The sequence below is a fragment of the Candidozyma duobushaemuli genome (genome assembly GCF_002926085.2).
Source record: "Candidozyma duobushaemuli strain B09383 chromosome Unknown G_B09383, whole genome shotgun sequence".
NCBI classification, from domain to species: domain Eukaryota; kingdom Fungi; phylum Ascomycota; class Pichiomycetes; order Serinales; family Metschnikowiaceae; genus Candidozyma; species Candidozyma duobushaemuli.
Window position 1 is genome coordinate 53,980 of NW_020289896.1, and position 18,230 is coordinate 72,209.

General features: G+C 47.8%; 7 protein-coding genes across 7 annotated transcripts; 4 read left to right on the top strand and 3 right to left on the bottom strand. All coding sequences in view use genetic code 12, as the record gives it.

Moving 5' to 3' along the window:
* Positions 1-2,775: 2,775 nt before the first annotated feature.
* On the top strand, positions 2,776-4,932 carry CXQ87_005027 (uncharacterized protein; the record flags this gene model as incomplete). Its single annotated transcript, XM_025483456.1, has 1 exon — positions 2,776-4,932. One exon carries the CDS (start codon positions 2,776-2,778, stop codon positions 4,930-4,932), a length of 2,157 nt encoding a protein of 718 aa, XP_025335691.1.
* A 135-nt stretch (positions 4,933-5,067) lies between these two features.
* On the bottom strand, positions 5,068-6,372 carry DIT2 (putative cytochrome; the record flags this gene model as incomplete). The annotated part of the gene is made up of 1 exon (XM_025483457.1): positions 5,068-6,372. The coding sequence occupies one exon, from the start codon at positions 6,370-6,372 to the stop codon at positions 5,068-5,070; it is 1,305 nt and encodes a 434-aa protein (XP_025335692.1).
* Positions 6,373-6,521: 149 nt separating this feature from the next.
* CXQ87_005029 (uncharacterized protein) lies at positions 6,522-7,941 on the bottom strand (the record flags this gene model as incomplete). The annotated part of the gene is made up of 3 exons (XM_025483458.1): positions 6,522-7,599; positions 7,626-7,831; positions 7,852-7,941. The coding sequence occupies 3 exons, from the start codon at positions 7,939-7,941 to the stop codon at positions 6,522-6,524; spliced, it is 1,374 nt and encodes a 457-aa protein (XP_025335693.1).
* A 505-nt stretch (positions 7,942-8,446) lies between these two features.
* On the top strand, positions 8,447-10,147 carry CXQ87_005030 (uncharacterized protein; the record flags this gene model as incomplete). Its single annotated transcript, XM_025483459.1, has 1 exon — positions 8,447-10,147. One exon carries the CDS (start codon positions 8,447-8,449, stop codon positions 10,145-10,147), a length of 1,701 nt encoding a protein of 566 aa, XP_025335694.1.
* Positions 10,148-10,575: 428 nt separating this feature from the next.
* CXQ87_005031 (polynucleotide 5'-hydroxyl-kinase) lies at positions 10,576-12,261 on the top strand (the record flags this gene model as incomplete). Its single annotated transcript, XM_025483460.1, has 1 exon — positions 10,576-12,261. One exon carries the CDS (start codon positions 10,576-10,578, stop codon positions 12,259-12,261), a length of 1,686 nt encoding a protein of 561 aa, XP_025335695.1.
* Positions 12,262-12,653: 392 nt separating this feature from the next.
* On the top strand, positions 12,654-14,093 carry EMP46 (Emp46p; the record flags this gene model as incomplete). Its single annotated transcript, XM_025483461.1, has 1 exon — positions 12,654-14,093. The coding sequence occupies one exon, from the start codon at positions 12,654-12,656 to the stop codon at positions 14,091-14,093; it is 1,440 nt and encodes a 479-aa protein (XP_025335696.1).
* A 94-nt stretch (positions 14,094-14,187) lies between these two features.
* Positions 14,188-16,989, bottom strand: CXQ87_005033 (uncharacterized protein; the record flags this gene model as incomplete). The annotated part of the gene is made up of 1 exon (XM_025483462.1): positions 14,188-16,989. The coding sequence occupies one exon, from the start codon at positions 16,987-16,989 to the stop codon at positions 14,188-14,190; it is 2,802 nt and encodes a 933-aa protein (XP_025335697.1).
* Between the last annotated feature and the right edge of the window lie 1,241 nt (positions 16,990-18,230).

Here is an 18,230-nt window from a genome sequence, read left to right on the forward strand (position 1 = left end):
AAGTGCGCTTATGTAAGCGGACTTGGGAGATGCGTCATATATGCAGTACAGAACACATATTTTTAGCCGTTTTCTAGTTAGACAGCTTTTTTACGAGGGTTTTTCGTGACCGCTAGTATGGGGATTTTCCGAACTCCGCCGTAGATTCGGACCGGTGCGGCGACTGATAGAGCCTGATTTAGAGTATTTTCTGTAGATCTGGAAAATTCTTGATAAGAGGTGTCAATTGATATTGGGTGTCATGAGCTTTAAGTAGCGATGTGGAAAGAGCAAAGCTGGGTATACTGTCTGTGGATATTTATTTACGAGCTACTCCAATAAAGGCTATCAAGAGGCTGAGTGCTCGGTAAATGTAATGTAGCTCGATACAAGGAGATAACACACTATTGCTACTGACATGAAAAGTTACTATTTTCCATAACTAGAAGGTAGGTGCACGAGATTGCGTACGAGATGTAATTTGACCAGCAGAGGTGTTGAAGTCTCTTTATATCAAAAATTGGTGTTTGTCTGAGTCAGAAGAGGATCTAATGCTTCTAGAGGTCTTCATCAACTAAGAGGTTGGTGTCCATGCCGCTTTGCAAGACGTTGAGAGGGTGCACACATAACTAGAGAATTAAAGACTTATCAAAGAGGCAGTGATAATGGGGAGATTTCGCTAAGGAGGTGCTCCAATAGAGATTCTGAAAGTCCACAATCAAGTCACAATTTTTGAATGTGGCCGGCCTTTTTGAACCGTTGAATGTCGCTTGACCCAGTCAAGGCAAACTTCCCAAGGTCTGTACCGTGGTTCTCTTAGAGTCCGAGCTTGGACTTATTCTGACGCAACTCTCTTTTCACTTTGTCGATATTGGCCCGTTTGCATCAGATCTCCACAATACAGCATCCACGTTAAACCTTGTCTTGAAATGCAGTCCTGGTCGTTGAAAAGTTTGCAGATTTCAGGAACCGGTTCCCGTGATGCTGTGTCCATCATTCCCTTATAGCGCTGAGCTCCACCGACTTCAGTTTGATTCGGCTTTTAAAGACATATAGTTAAAGTGGTATAGCCGATTGGCGGAACTCTTGATGGACGGCATCCATTACTTCGAATTGATCTGTATAAAATCAAACATAACGAGTGTAATGAAGGTCTGAACGGTGACACTCTAGTCGCCATAATGTGGCCGTATCATACCCACTAATGCTTCATATGAAAAAGGAGAAGAGCAGACACAGCCCCAAGTCAACGAATAAAAGTAAGTTGATCGAATACAAGTTGATGATCTTAATCTCATCGAATATCGGGTGTCGAGGCATGATTCGAAGAAGTTCCAGGTTTCAAGAGGATTCACTTCCACCACAACCATGGCGCCACAAATGCCCAAATTCACCGCCACGATCCCAAAATAGCTCCTTCAGCCAATCCACAATCGATGATTCGCCTGGAAAATCATACCACTTCCAGGCCAGCCTTTCCTTCAACTCCTCGTCGATTGGCCCCTATTTCGCCCGTCACATCGCTCGTCTACAAAGCTTATACCTGCCAAAACCACGTCAAAAGCAGCCAAGAAAAAAACCAACCTATGAGCGTTTCGACGAGGATTTACGGCTTTTGCAATTCTGCATTTGGGCGGTTGCGACTGGAAACGCCTTACGCACCATGTATGGAGATCTTGACAGCGCCAAGAGGAGTTGATGGGAAAATACGAACGTCAAGGGTGTGAAGCATGGAGGTGAACTTGAAACTTTTCAAAAATCAATGTTTTAAGAATCCCTCCCGGGCCCACCCGATCACGATCACCTTGGATTGCCCGGGTTTTGGCCGGACAAAGCCCCCGTTTGTACAGCACCCTGCAACCCACCGATTTTTCTGTTTTAAAAAAGAGACCGTGCAGAACGCTCATTGGCTGTGGAGATGTCATTGAGGTTTTGGCACAAGAGTGCACTCCGTATGTGCAGCGTTTTACGATTTCGGCAACTAGGCACTAGCGTTTCTAGCGAATGAGATTTTCAGGCAAGGGCAGCAGGCCAAGAAACAGAGATATTTTTAAAATCCAGCTGTGAAACACTTCACCTTTTTGTGCGGGCAATGACAGTTTCTGCCTGTGCCTGGCGCATGCCCGTTTCTCGGATTGTTCCTGAATTCGGCGTTTGACAGGTTGACAGCCATCAGTGCGTTTTTACCGTCTTGAACACCGAACCCTACACGAACATAGAGGGAAAAAAACAACCGACTTTGAATTCTGACCAATAAAAACTCATCGTCTTTTAATTTTCACCTCTGACTCGGTTGCCCATGCTTCCATCGAGAATGGTGCGGCGTACTTCGCTTTGCCGAAAGCGTATGCCAAGGCCCACCTGCAAAACCTGAGAGCTTATCTATAACATCTGAGGGCGCTTTTCACCCAAATTAACTTCAATTTTCACCAAGCACTTAATTAAATTGCTTTGTTGACGATTGCCTTCCCAGAAAATCTCCGTAGTCCGGCGATCGGGGATCTAGCAAAAGTGGATAATCCCTGCAGTGGAAGAAGGCGGTGCAAACTAAGCTTCCGAGGCACATGTTCAGTGGATGCGTAGTGCCAAAAATTGAATGGGAAAAAAAGGAACCCGCTATGATTGGACCTGCCTGGAGGCTTAAGCTTGCAGATTTTTCGAAAAAGCCACTGATGGATCAGATAAAATTGGCTGCTATTGGTTACGTTTTACCGCTGGACGAGGCCTGGCTCATCAGACCAGATCCACCGCTTTCTCTTTATAAATACCCCAGCCGCTCGTGGGTTTTCTCTCTATATGCTCTCGAAGTACATCTTTTTATGCTTTCTAGTGGCCTCGGCTACTGCTGCCCATAGCTCCATCTATGAATTCTACGGTAAAGACGCCTACCAGTACCATGGATGCACGGGATTTCTCCTGCTGGCGGCCACTTTTTGCACTGGCAAGAAGGGCAAGCACGATACTTCGTGTTTTTGCAAAAACGATAATGCTGTGGCGTCCGTTGTTGGATGCATGGACGACATTGGCAAGTTGAATAAAGGCGCCATGAAGTACCTTATCAAATCGTGCAACGAGTACAACATCCCATTGACTTTTGAGGATTTGGAGAAATACAACAAGATGTACCATGAAAAGGCCAAGTTTCCTAGTGAGATCGAGGGCTTCAACAAGACAAAAGCGGTGGATGTACCTATCAAGGCTAACGTCTCGCTTGCTGCAAGCTACTATGAGTCGTACTATATCTTTCTCGGGAATTTCGACAGAGCCATGTACTACGGAGCAGGTGCTCTAGGCTACTGGGCATTGGTGTTTCTTATGGCTATTGTTGCAAACTGGGCTGTGGTGATATTTCCATCCTTGAGAACCACCTTCAACGGACGTCTTTCCAAGCTTTGGAGAAAACACATCACTTTGCCTGCTTTGGTGAGAAAGAAGAAGAACGATCACCAGACGAACCTCGGTTTGTTCAACTGCCTCGTGCCTTCGAGAATGGAATCGCTTATTGTGTTTGGCTTCTTCTGGCTTGTCTTTGGATCTTGTTTTGGACAAATAAGAGTGGTCCCCAATGACCCCGTTTTCCCTCAAAGCTCTATTGCTATAATGAGAGTAGTTGCAGACAGAACCGGTATCATGGGTACGGTGCTTCTTCCGTTGCTTTTCCTCATTGGAGGTCGTAACAACTTTTTGCAATGGTTGACCAGATGGAAGTTCTCCACCTTTATCATGTACCACAGATGGGTGGCCAGAATCATTGTGTTGCTTGTGTTCATCCACTCTGTGCTTTACTCGGCCATCTACGTCAAACAAGGAAGGTATGCCAGAAGCATGAAGAAATTGTACATTCAGTACGGTATTTTGGCAACCTCTTGCGGTGGTCTCATCTGCTTTCAGGGTTTGTTGCTCTTGAGAAGAAAGGCTTACGAGGTCTTCTTGGTGGTCCATATTCTTCTTGCAGTCGGTTGGGTCGTTGGAGCCTGGTACCATCTTGAAAAATTCGGATACTTGCCTATTATCTACGCCACGATCGCCGTCTGGGCATTTGACAGATTCATCAGAGTCGCCAGAATGCTCTGGTTTGGATTCCCTAAAGCCCAGGTTACGCTTGTGGAAGACGAGACTTTGAGAGTTGTGGTTCCCAAACCCAAGCACTGGAAGTCCGTTCCTGGTGGCCATGCCTGGCTTTACTTCTGCCGTAGCTGGTACTTCTGGCAGTCTCATCCATTCACGTTTTTGGAGTCCACTACTGACGATAGCAGTATTGTGTTTTTGTGCAAGGTGAAGAAAGGTCTCACCGAGAAGATTGGCAAGAAATTGGCCCTAGTTCCTGGAAAAACCTTCTCCTGTCGTGTCAGCGTGGAGGGTTCTTACGGTGAATCCTGCCCTGTTTCCAAACACAGCAGTGCTGTTTTCCTCGCTGGTGGTAACGGTATTCCAGGTATCTACTCTGAGATCTACGACTTGGCCAAGCGTTCTGTGAACAATACTAAACAAATGCTCAAGCTTGTGTGGATCATTCGAGAGCCAAAAAGCTTTGCCTGGATGTTCGAGGAAATGGAGGCTTTACGTCATACCAAGATTCAGACCACCATTTATATTACCAGGCCGGATTTGTCCAACAACGAGGATCTCTTGTCGATGCTCAGCAGAAGGCTTGAAACAGCCTCTTCTTCTGAAGAGCTGGACAAAAAATTGGAGAAGGAGGAGTACATCTACGAAACCGACAGTCTTGTTCTGCGTTTGAGAGAGCAATTCCCACACATCAACTTTGAAACAGGCAGACCTTCCATCAGCAATATCGTTCAAAGCGAAATCGACGAGTGCAGCAACAGCGCCGCTTTCATCAGTTGTGGACATCCTGCCATGGTGGACGATTTGAGGAAGTCTGTGGTCGAGAAGATTGACTCCACCAACAAGAGAATCGACTTCTACGAGCAGCTCCAGGTGTGGGCATAATTATGTTAAATAGATTCAACTTTTAGAGAAACCCCACGGGACATACGACTCCGGCGGGAGGCAAGGGACAATTGTTGTTTTCCAAGGAAAGCTGGTATTTTTGTAAAACTTCTGAAACGAAGGTTCTGGCCTGGGTTAGAGCAAATTTCTCCCTAAGCAGGCTCTAGCTCTACCGTGGAAGGCAGGAAGAGTGCACTTGCTTTTTGCAGTAGCGTAGTTTTTCCAGACCTCCTTGGTATCCAGACCCCATCTAGAAGGCTCAAATTCGTCGGCATCGGGGCCCCAGTAGTTACGGTCTCTTTGGGTGAAAAGGTTGTGGTACCCAACGTATACGCCTTTGGGAATCAAAATATCCTTACCAAGAACGGTGGGACAAGAGGTTCTTCTGTTGATGAGCTGGGCCACTGGAGGGTACAATCTGAGTGTTTCTATGATGGTCAGGTTGAGCAAGTAGCACTCGCTGAGGTTTCCACAACCTGTAATCTCTTTTCTTATGTCTTTCTGAAGCTTCTTGTTCCTCCCAAGAACATACACCAAAGAGGTGAGAAGAAGTTGAGGGTTTTCATGTCCAGCCACCAAGGCAATCACGGCGTTATCTTGAAACTGCTTTTCACTGATTCTGCCATCTTCATACGCTTCAGAAAGCCTGACACCGAGTTTGTTGCCGTTTTCAGACCTTTTTGCAGCCAAAAGTGCGTCCATGTAGGTATTCTTGAATTCCACCACAGACCGTCTGGCTTTCATTCTGCTCCTTATTGGAAACTTGTCTAAAACTGGAAAGGTTAGAAAAAGTGGTTTGAATAGCTGCTGCTTCAAGTGTTTCAAAGTGTTGTAAAGTGGTGCGTGTTTAGCATCATCCCAGGTCTTGAAGTCGAGTCCCACTATACATTCACCAACGTTGGCCAAAGTGTATCTTTGAAGAATATCCCCAACTGGAGTGAAGTTTTTTGTGAACTTTTTCAAGTTTTCACAGAGCTTTTGGGTGTTTTTGGCAAGTGGCTCCAAATCCGGAAATAGAATGCTGTTGGATATCACCCTTCTATAGAGTTTCCAGTTGTTCATGCTGGCACTGATAACATTGTCACCGGTGTACTGAGAGAAAATGGACCATGGGATTTTGATTTGGTTTCCACATTTCTCGTATATCTGGTCCAGCTTTAATATCTGTGAAAGGTACTCCGGCTTGGTTACCAAGATGTTCCACATTGAACCATGGTACATCTTCACTGCACCGTGCTTTTCCACCAAATCACGATAGTACTCATTGAAAAGCCGTTCCTGGTCCCAGCCTTTGTATTTGGCAACAAGAATAGCGTAAAACGGAATGGTGGGTATGTTTTTGGGAAAGTTTGATGGAGGGAGCACGATCTTTCTGATCTCATAGGCGATAACCAAGAATCCAATAAAGTAGAGCGCTTCAGCGCTAAACAAGAACGACATGGCCGGTGAAGGAAGCCGAAGAAACCCACAAAAGCATTTTATATGATATCCTCATGGCCGTTAGACTACAAACACATCGCCTTTTGCAAATACGGTAAGTACAACATTCGCTCATAAAATAAATAATTTAAAATGCCGTGGCTGGAAAATCAAAGATACACTCTCAGAATGATGTCCCGATCGAGAAGACAGTTCCAGCCCAAACCAGCCTCGGTATCTGTTCCCCACACAGACACCAAAAACCGGCAAATCTGGTCCAAAAACTCCATTTGGAACCTGGAAGCACAACGTTGGCACTGGGAATAGATGTAATGCTGCTGGGAGGCAGACGACGTGGCTATTCCACAGACCAACAATGGCCAAGTACAAATAATCCAGATGGGCGAGTCACCAGACAAAGCGCATAGTTTGTGGATGATCTTGGTGACGATTTCCTGGACCAGCGGGTCGTCCCGTTCAAGCATCGGGAACAAAAGCTTATGCAAAAGAAGGAGGCAGCAGTTCTGTAGCATGTCTGCTAGGTATATGCTCTCCCGAACATGAATCAACTCGTGGGGAAGAAGCTCCTGTTCTGCTTCTTGGGGAATAGTGGGAAGCGGTGTGGTATAAGTCTGGCTTAGAAGCCCACAGACGACCCCTTTGTCCTCTGGCGAAAGAGGAAGATGTGAGAAGTACCAGGACACTTTGGCTGCGATTTCGTAAAAGTGCCTCGCAGCACCAAAAATGGGGTACTTCATGAATGGAAGAGCGGTCCGAAATGGCGAGTAATCAAGGATCGGGCGCCATTCGTCGTAGACCTCAAAAGGCGACGGTAGCCGCAGAACCACCTCCTGGGTTCCGGTCAAAAGCATCACGGTGTAGTTGAACAAGAAGGTCTCGATCAAGAACTTTAGCGAAACGACACTCAGTTTGCCGCTTTGCCGGAGCTGACGAATCATTTCGAGAGCTTTCGCCAAATGTGAAGCAGGCACTATCGCCAGGGTGCCGCTGAACTTGTCCCTGAGACAAAGAAGGATCACCGCAGCAACCATCCATTCCTCAACGCCGTCCCGAGGCCTGCTCAAGGAATTGGCAAAGTTGGTGAGGCAAAGCGAGTACCGTTTTTTCGCCTCGAGCTTCATGGACGGGTCCCTGCTGCTCAAAAACGACGCTCCACATGCGTTGAAGACGTCCATCATGATAGGGCTCTGCAGGGCATAAGGAACAAAATTGGCCAGAGGCAGAAGCCTAGGGTGGCATGGCTGGGGAGAAACGGATTTGAGGAAACCGTCGACGAAAGCCTGGAAAAGAAACGGGCTCTCCAAGGGTCCAAACGAGCCTCCCAGCCCAGAAGCCCGTTAGATGGACTTAGTGGAAAAAGCTGATTAGGCAGCTCCTCGAATGGCGAGTCTGCTATGGAACCAGCAGCCACCGGAGGCTGAAAAGAGACGTTTTCAGGAGAACTCTCCACGGTCTCCTCCTTGTGGTCCCCGTGTAAACCACAAACTGGTACCGTGGCTTCGAAGGAAGCTTCTCGATCTTGAACTCGTCGTGATGAGACAAACTCTGTTTCTCGGCGCTGGGCCACATGCACCGGACATTGGACCGCTGGCACCCCGAGCAGCTCGGCCGGAGCTCGTCACATTTAACCTTTCGCCTTCGGCCTGGCGGTTAGCAAGTGAAAGATGAATAAGCTTTTCAAACAACATACACGTTAGGCACCCCAGACGGGTCCTTCGCTTGGCACTCATGAGAAAAACAGCCTATCTGAGAAAAATCGCTCCCACCGTGACCGGTGTAGCCGAGATGGTGGCTCGAGGCGGGTTTATCTCTGGCAGAATCGATTAGATTAGCCGCTGTCCATGGACAATGTTACGGAATTTCGCATGGCTGCAAAAGTGCAACCGACCGTGTGCAGCACATGCTCTCTCAAGACGCACGAGGCACAGGAGCTTGACAGGCTGCTATCTTGCCTGCTGCAGATATTATCAGAACCGCTATCAACCGTATTCCCCGATTTGGCACCCGCCTTCGCTTATCGGGGCACCTGGCGAGGTACAAATACTCGCTTCGTCCCGCGTCTTCCGCAAACAGCATGTTTGGCGAATACATCAACAACACCGAGGACCCGAAAAAGTATGAGCTGTGGGTTCCAAAGATTAAAGCTTATCGGGAGCGTTTGCAGGAGGGCGTGAAGCCGGAGTACAGTTTGCCGGACTACTCTTTGCCCAGTGAAGAGGAATTGGAGAGGGGCATTGACGCCAGGGCGTTGGCTGCAAAATGCCTTACGGGTGAGGAAATCGAGATCACCTCTTCTTCAGCCACAGACTTGGTTCAGCGTATGGCCACGGGCCAATTGACCGCTGTAGAGGTTCTAAAGGCGTTTGCCAAAACGGCAACCGTGGCCCACCAATTGACCAATTGCGCCATGGAGCTTTTCATCGATGAAGGCATGAAAAGAGCCGAGGAGCTTGACGCCTATTTTGCCGAGCACGGCGAGACCGTGGGACCTTTGCACGGGTTGCCTGTTTCCATGAAAGAGCACTATGCGTTCAAAGGCAAGATTGCCCATGCGGGATACGTGGGCAAGTTGGATCACGTTAGTGACAAGGACCTGGCTATAGTGAGAGACTTGTACAACCTGGGAGCTGTTTTTTACGTCCGAACCACGGAACCGCAAATGTTGATGCACCTTTGTTCCAACAACAACATCACTGGAAAGTGCAGAAACCCATGCAACACGCTGTTGACCCCTGGAGGTTCTTCGTCTGGTGAGGGTGCGATTGCAGCCATGAACGGCAGTGCTTTTGGCATTGGTTCCGATATTGGCGGTTCTATTCGAGGTCCTGCTGCTTTCTGTGGAGTTTGGGGTTTGCGTCCCACAACGAAACGTATTTCGTTGGCTGGTGTGGCTAACCCATACGATGACCAGTCTCCAGACGTTGTGTACCCTACTTTAGGACCAATTGGCAGAAATGCCGACGACCTTTCCTTGTGCATGAAGGCAATCATTGACCAGAATCCATGGGAAAAAGACCCCTTGGTTTTGCCCATTCCTTGGAAAAATGTGCCTGAGCCCGAACCTAAAAAGCTCAAGATCGCCGTTTGCTACGACGACGGGTTCGTCAGACCCACCCCGCCAGTGCTTAGAGCCCTCAAAACAGCCAAGGCCAAGTTTGAGGCAGCCGGCGTTGAGGTGGTTGAGTGGAAACCATTGGACGTTCAGAAACTCGTCCACACCTGCTACGTTTCCTACAACTTTGACCAGAACTACGGCCAGAAAGCACGTCTTGCTCTTTCGGGCGAGCCTGTGGTGCATTTGAGTCAAAAACATCTCAGTTTTGGTCTTGGTGACGGTCCTGTTTCCGGGCTTGAGGTCCAGAGACTCGTGAACATTAGAGACAAGTACAGATGCATCTACATGGACAAGATGAACGAGATGGGCATCGACTACATTCTTACTCCGGCTTACGTTTCCGTGGCTGCCAAACCTGAAACTATCACTTACTGGGGCTACACTTGTTTGTGGAACATTTTGGATTTCCCCAATGTGTCTTTTCCTTCAGGCCTCAGCGTTCTGCTGGAAGACAGGGTCGACAAGTCGTTCAAGCCAAGAAACGAAGTCGAGGAGTACGAATATAGTCTTTACACTGGTCCTGACGACTTTGTCAATGCTCCAATTGGCTTGCAGTTGACTGGAAGACGCTATGCCGATGAAAGCGTCATCCAGGCTGCCAAGGTGTTGGCTGAAGTGATGCAAGACGAGCTGACGTTGACGCAACGTGCCGTGCTATGATCCATTCATTATGAGGCTTCCTGGAGAAGCGATTATTTATGCAATTCGATATATGCAATGGGGTTTTGTAGTGCATCAGGGCTCAAGTGATGTATATCAAAGAATCGGGAAGATGAGAATTTCTTCAAGATATGGAGTTACATTGAAATTTCACGGCCAATCTCTCTTCTTCATAAAAGTGTGCTGTGCTTCGTTATCGATTGTAGAATCAACGCTAGCATGGTACCTATAAAATATTGGAAGCCCCCAAAAAAAAGGTATTCTCGCATTTGACCGATTTATTTGAGTCAAATATATCTTTATGAGTTACTAGACTCATCATCTTATGAAGTTTTGGGGCCATTGTACGGGACCAAACTGTGGCCGACCTGCACATACCCCATATCAGTAGGTCCACATCAAGAACATCAACTTCCTGGTTCTCTCTAATGAGTGCATTTGCAGCTTTTCGAAAGCTGTCCAGAAGTACACCAGAACTACCGTCTTACAATTCCCCTTTTCCAAACAATATCCTAAATTCCAATGTTAAGTTAGACCCCAAAAATGCCATATTCGCAGACTCCTCCATCCTAATAGGCCTCAATCCGGGCGATCATGTCACTGCAAGTGGCACATACAGATTGAAAGTTGTCAAGGGAAGTACATTGATAAACAGCTTGCACAAGATTGACAGCGAACAAACTTATAATGTCATCACAAACGCAAATGAACCACTACCCGTTATCAGTGGAGTCGATAATCCTACACCTAAAGATTCCATACTACCTTCTTTTCCAACGGTAATCGAAATACAGAACTACGATACGGGTCTTCAGAATATCGATCGCATCCAGGCACAGCTTAAAGACTTGTATCTATCTAAGCCCGATCCACAGTACACCTTTGATGTGAAGGAAGAAGGTGATAATGATACAGGGGGTATGAGAATTGACCAAAGCGCATTCAAAGCAGTCACAGAAGTGGGACACCGTTTATCGAATAACTCAGAAGTGGCATTGGTTGCTGGAGCTGCGTTCAGTGGAAAACTGACTATGGCACATTTGCTTCTAAACTACATAAGCACCAATAGACCCATGGCTTTTCTAGATTTGGACCCAAATAGCGGCAGGTTCTCACCTCCGGGTTGTTTGTCACTAAGCGTACAAAGTCAGCCGTGTTTTGGCGTGTTCACTTCAAACGGTGACCTGAACGGTAAAACGCTATACTATGGTCACAATAGCCTGACGGCCTTGCCCACGTATTACATGAAATGTGTGCGTGAATTGAAGGACTACTATGAGTCGAAGTTGCTGAAACATCCCCTTATTGTGAATACTCCACCAGGCATCAAAGGCCTAGGTAGGGAGCTACTCTCTCAGATATCTGCACTCTTCAAAACTTCGATACTTGTGTATCTATCACAGAATGGCTTGCCTGAAGCTGAATCTTTTGAGGACGACTTTGAGGTCCAGGATAACCCAGACGACGAGGTCATTGCCGATCTAACCCACACTTCGCTCTATAAGGTCCATGCTACGCGAAAGAAACCCAGGTTTCTGAACTACGCCCATGAAATTGCATTACTACAATACTTCCACAGAATGGAAGGAAAATACGATTTCTCGTTCCTTGTGGAGCTGCCGCCTCAAATGGTGAGCTATTCACGTGGTGATCCTCATGGGGTCCCCTATGTGGTTTCTCTCCACCAGTCTATTCAAAAATTGAACAAGGAAAATGTGGAGGAGTATTTGGAAGCTTCAGTGGTTGCTTTATGCGCTGTTGAGTTGCCCCAGCGCCTTTCCAGCAAAACATATCCTCAAATCATAACGACAAACGATTTTGTGAACTTAGGCCACGACGTGATCTGCCTCTGCGTCATCCACCTGATAAGCAAAGATGGGCACTACCTCGTCTATCTTCCGAGAAACTCAACCGTGACACTGCGGTTGAGAGATGAGACATCCAAAAAGAGATCACTTGCATTTGTCAGAGGGGATTTTGGTATTCCTTCTGGTGAGTTTTTAGCTCCGCAGTTTGAAGGAAGAAGCATCCCGTATCTTGTTCCAGTGCCACTAAGTAAAGTAGGTGGTGTCTGGAATGCTCGAAAGAACCTAGGACGCAAGAACCAACGGTAATGCAGCTGGTCCTGAACCAGGAAGAACAACACACCAAACTAGAAAATTGTCATTATCACAACAGGTTTTCAGATGATTTCTTCCCTTTTCGGAAAATTTCAATCCATGCCGTTGGATCATGTCGTGTGCCCTGACTGCAGAAATGGGTGCAAAACGCACAGAGGAAGGGCTTGAAGCGAGAGAACACAAAACCCCGCTTTCGAAAATGATCCAGACAAAATTCTCACATTCTTCTGTCTTTTGTCCCACCATCAAATTTCTCAAACTTACTTGAAAGGCCCTTCCATCGAACCCTGTGGACTTGCAATGACGTTGCTGTGCGGCCCACACGCAGGTCTCAGTCCATTTTCCATTGAGGTGTTCCCAATCGACAACAAACCACTCCACACTTCATGAGAATCTTGTCATTTTGCAGCCTTCTCACGGCTGCAGCGGCTCTTTTGCCCGAGGGTATGATGGCTGGCGATAAGGTTGTTTCTCCAGGTCGCCAATCGCTTCCTAATTTATTCACCGTTGATTCAGCTGCTAGCATCGAGGGTTGGGATGTTTCTGGTTCCTTGAAGCTCGATGCTGGTCGTTTGGCATTTGAGAAAGGCCAGGGTGCTCTTTGGTCGAAGCAGCCATTGGCCAACTCCGTGGACGAATGGACCATCGAAACGGTTTTCAGAAACTCCGAGAGTGTGGAAACCGCCGACCACTCTTTCGTGGACACAAACGGTCTTGCTTTTTGGCTTGTCCAGTCTCAAAATACGCCTAACTTGAAGAAAGATCAGACGAACTTTGGTGGTCCAGCGGTGTTTGACGGTTTCCAGTTTTTGGTGAACAACAAGGAGAAGCCAGGTATCAAGTTGTACTCTGGCGATGGCACCAAACACATTCCTAACCAGCTCGACAACGCTCTTGGAACGTGTCTGTTCAACTACCTTGATTCCATGGTGCCTTTCACGCTTCGTATCTCCTACTCCACCAAGAAGAACTGGTTCAAGGTCCAGATCGACAACAACCTTTGTTTCAAAACGGATGCCATCTCGTTCAAGAACCTCGAGCAGGACTTTGACTTTGGTGTCACTGGCTCTGTTGATGGCGACTCCAAGGAATACTGGGAGATTCTCAAGTTGTCTGTGTACAACCAGCTTACTGAAGATGCCATCGATGACCACGCTATCCTCGCAGATGGCGCAGTGAGGGTTGTTACTGTCACTCAGCAAGAGGAAGAACCTACCTACCAGCCCTCTTTTGGTAGAGAGTCTCTCATGGAGAGAACAAGGAAGTGGAAGGAACAGATGGAGAAGGAGCAAGCGCAGGAGAACCAACAGCAGCAGAAGCAGCAACAACAACAACAACAACAAAACCAACAACCCGTCAGAATCGAACAGCCTTCTGTGGATCTCTCTGAGATCACTCAGAAGCTCAACAACTTGGAGAGCTTGATCAAGCAGGTGGGTACCTCCAACAATCAGCCGGATCCTCTGATTCTCAACCAGATTGTGGAGTCCCAGATCCAGCAGATCCAAGTTCTCGAAGTGTTGAAGGACAACTACTCCAAATTGGAACAGCTCATCCAGAGTCAGAACAATGACATTGCGAGATCCATTCTCAACGAGTTCAACAACCATAGAAAGGAATTGGGTGATTTGGGCAAGCACGTTCAGTCTCTTGCTGCCAGCGGCAACCGCCAGCTGGAAAGCGCTTTTGCATACGAAAACGATAGAGTTGAAAGCTTCCAACGTTATCTGAAGTGGATCATGATATTCATGATTGCTGCTCTTGTCATCATCTGTGTTTTCGTCTATCGTATCAGGAAAGACGTGAAGCACTCGAAGCTACTCTAAACTAGAATTATATAATCTTGTAAAATACACAATACGTAATGCCAAGGAGGGCAATGGTTCATCTCTTTTTAGGTTTTAAATCGTCATTCGTAGTTCAAGCATGCGAAAGGTAGCTACCAGTAGTCAAGCTTCTGAAGCTAGGGATGCTGAGACCCTGTGAATCCAAGATTGGCACGTACGTCGTAGGTGGATCAACCACATTGAACTTAAGCTGCACACCACTTGGAGCCTCATTAGCTTTGCCGTTGGTGGTGAATCTGGCAATCAACTTCTCTTCCTGAACTGTGCCATCCAACACCAATGGCTTGGTGTATCTCCAGGTGATTCTGTTCTTGTCCTTATTGAAGGAGCCCTCGGGTTTAGAAGATGCCGATGTGGACTGGGCAGTGTGGTCCAAAGAGGCAGAGATCACCAACCCATCAAGCTGTACCAGTTGACCGAATGCTGGGTTATGCGAAAGCTTGATGATAAGACTGGCTTGATGAGGCTCAAACTTCCAGATTTGTTTAACGGTAACAGGAGCCTGGCTTTCGTCTAAATTGGCAATGTATTTGAGACCACCCAAAGTACGCGAGGCGATTTGAGAAAGGTCCAAAGAGTATCTGTGCTCACCGATTTGACGCATGAATTGCTCGTTCAACAAGAATTTTGTGAAAGGCACTGGGATGTTGATCTCCTGGGGTTGCTGAGTGGACACAGCTGAGTTGTAGTTGAAGGCAACCTCACCAAGAACATGCGCCTTGGTCACATTTCCGCCCTTGAAAGTAACATTGATGATTTCAGCAACAGATGTGTGAAGACCCTCGTTGACGAGAGCCTGGCTAGAACCAAAGTGCTTGAATTGGTTGTCGTGTCTGAAGAACGAGTTACCAGTGTTTTGGCTGACCAATGAGGTACGAGTACCGGCCTCGTCGTGAGGGATACGAGGCTGAATCATCAGCTCTCTGGCAGGGGGAAGGTTGTGGAACTGACCAGAGTGAAGATCCCTACGGTTAAGGGTAGGATCAGTCGAGCTGTGAACCTTTCTGGATGGAGGAGGTGGAGGAGGCTGCTGGTGAGTTGCCTGAGATTGTCTTGGTTGTTGAGGCTGTTGAGCTTGCTGGGGTTGTTGAGCTTGCTGGGGTTGTTGAGCTTGCTGGGGTTGTTGAGGAGCCTGCTGCTGTTGATGAGAATTGAGAGCAGCAACACCTGCTCCACCAGCAATTGCACCGGCACCAACGCCAGCGGCTATACCGGCAGCATTAGAGCTTCCGCGGCTGGGTGTCTCTTGGGAGTAGGAAGATGGTGGGCTTGGTGGTGGACCGACTTCATTGGCAATGTTGGCAGCTGTAGAGCTTGTTGGAGGCACATCACTGAGCAGACCAGGACGGCCAGAAGCATCCGTGGAGGGAGCACCGAAAGAGGGGAAGTCTTCGGCATGGTCAACCTTGGGGGTGGCTGAAGCGGAAATGTCCTTGTCCTCATCACCGTAGTCGAAACTGTACTTGCCGGAGGAAGTGTTACGAGAGCGGGCCTCGGCGTCAGTTTCCACCTTTGGAGGGTGGTCCAACTGGTGGGTTTGCAACATCAGCAAGCGGTTGCCCTGGGAGTCAGTAGGTCCGTCACTGTCCTCGTCTGAGGATGTGTATTTGACGATGTTAGGACCATCATCACGGCCCAGCGATGGAGAGCTCACAACGGGCTCTTCCTTCTTGGGAGCAGAAGGCTGGAGGGGCACGGCGTTGTTGAAAGACTGGCTTCTGATGTTCTGGGAAGAAGAAGCAACAGAGCCGGCTGCAAGACCAGCAGCGCCTCCAACAGCAGCACCAGCAGCACCAGCAGCACCAGCGGCACCAGCGCCGAAACCGGAGCCGGTACCGGAACCGCCAGCAGAGGAAGAATTAGCACCATTGGATGGCGCCACAAACAGGCCACGCTCAACGTGCTGCTTCACTGGCGATGGCAGCGGCTCTGTGTTGGATGGACGAGTTGAGAAGGTGTTCAGTCTGGAAACCGAGGAGACAGACTGGTCTTCAGGGATTGCCTCCACAGGAGAAGGAGCATGCTTCTCGTTCTTCTTCTTACGGCCAAGAAGCGAGCCCATCTTAGAACGCAACTTCAGCTTTTTCTTTGGCTCCGACAGAACACTCGAGACCGAGGCTCTGGAGCTCTGGTTTCTGGCAGGGGAAGAGGCGGATGCCTGACGAGGAGGCTGGTGCTGAGCTTTAGCCAAGTCACGAGCAGGAGGATCGACCTTGGTGTTGACCATGTAGTTGACGTACGCGTCCATCTCGTTGTCCACGTTGAACTCCTTGAGGATGTAGTTGACGGCGTTCTCGTTCTTCTGCAACACCTCCGAGGTCTTGGTGTTGACCGCGTTCATGTAGCTCAAGAAGCTAGAAGACAACAACTGCTTTTCGTGGCGTTTGAAGTTCTCAAAGTTGGAAAGCACCGTAGGCGCCTTGACATTCCACTGGTACTCGCCGTTGGGGTCGTTTTTCTCCAAAGCACGGCTGATTTCCGCCAATTCCTTCAGGTTCACCACGAGCTCGGAAAACCTGACATCGTCTTTCGTGGCAGCGCCCAATTGGGAGAGAATGTCGTTTCTCATGACTTTGATCAAGGAGTCATTGGCACCAATCTGAGAAGTGACACACAGCGCCACGCAATTCCAGATTTTGTCGATGGAGCCAAACTCGGCACCAGAATTGGCAAAGAAGTCGCGTCCATTGGCCACCAAAAGGTTCAAGTCCTGGTTGTACTTGATGAGCATCTTGGTGTAGTTGGAAAACCACACGGCCAAGTTCTTTTCAATAAGAGTCTGCGAGAGGTCCAACGAATGCGGGATGAAGTTGGCCACATCACCCGGCAGCGTCGACGTCAAGATGGTCGTGGCGAATTCTGAAGCGTCGGCCATATTTGGAAGGAAGCTGGTGGTTGATACTTTGCGATGTAAAGTTCAGTGCCGGTGGGGCCGCCGTGCAGGACACCTGGTTTTTCCAAGTGGCCCGTGGAGATGAATGTTAGGAAATACGGGTTCAAGAAGAAGAAGTGGTGGGGAGAGATAAATTTTTTTATTTCTCGTAATTCTGGTTTTGTTTGTTGTGGTGGGAATCGAGGATGCCGAGGATGCGGAGTGAGTGAGAACAAATAGGAGGGTGGAATCTAGTCGGTCCAAATGGAATGATGATTTTTCCGGTTTTAGATTTTCAATCAACTTTAATGAAATCCGTTTCTGGCAAATTATTGTTTGATTCTTCAAACCCTGCAACGTGTGTGGCTGATGATCTTGGTTGCGGTTTGCGAGGCGGTGATACGGCTAACCACGACGATCTTCTCGAGACAATGCCAGCAAATGAGGCTTTTTGCTTTTTGTTGAGTTTCCAGTGAATTTGATTCTGTTATACGGGTATTTTGAAAATTCGGTATTTTTTAATTTGAGCAACGTTTTTGGATTGTGGAGTGGCTTGCTGCGGGTCGACGCACTGCTGCACCATAAGCCAAAGAAGCTTTCTAAGTAATGCAAACGCATAATTGGCAGGTTTCAGGTGGTGAGTGATTTTTGGAATTTTGATGTGAATTTTTGTCTTTTGATAATCTTATGGTCCTTCACAGTGCTGCATATGTGGAATTCTTGAACCTCGGCTTTCGGAACATTCTGTCCTTCTGGTTGGCTGATTTGGTTCCACAAAGATGTTTGGATGGACTTGGTAGATACCCGGTTTCGGCGAAGGTTCCTATAAAAGCTTCAATTGACTTCCTGTGAAATGCCACTAAGTCGTTAGCATCTTCTTAAAATCACAGTCAAATCACCAGTGTAATTGCTTTATCGATACATTCAACGCACAGCCTCTCCTCGTGATAAATTTTTCACTTACCAGTATAGTTTGAAACAGACGACCAGGTATGGACCATTAGTTACAAGCCAACAGCTAAATCTCGACTTCAGGCTGCTACTTCCATAGACAAAAATGCAATTTTATGTAAGCGTTCAACGTCGGTATTGCCGCAGTAGTCACTCGACTGTAGGACGCTCCTTGCTGTAAAATTGCCCCCTTCAAATGACCCCATTGTCAACCAACAAATAATCAAAAGATCCATCAATGTCCACTCGGCCTATCTCTTTCATTTCCAGCTCTAGCTCTTAAGAATCACCCA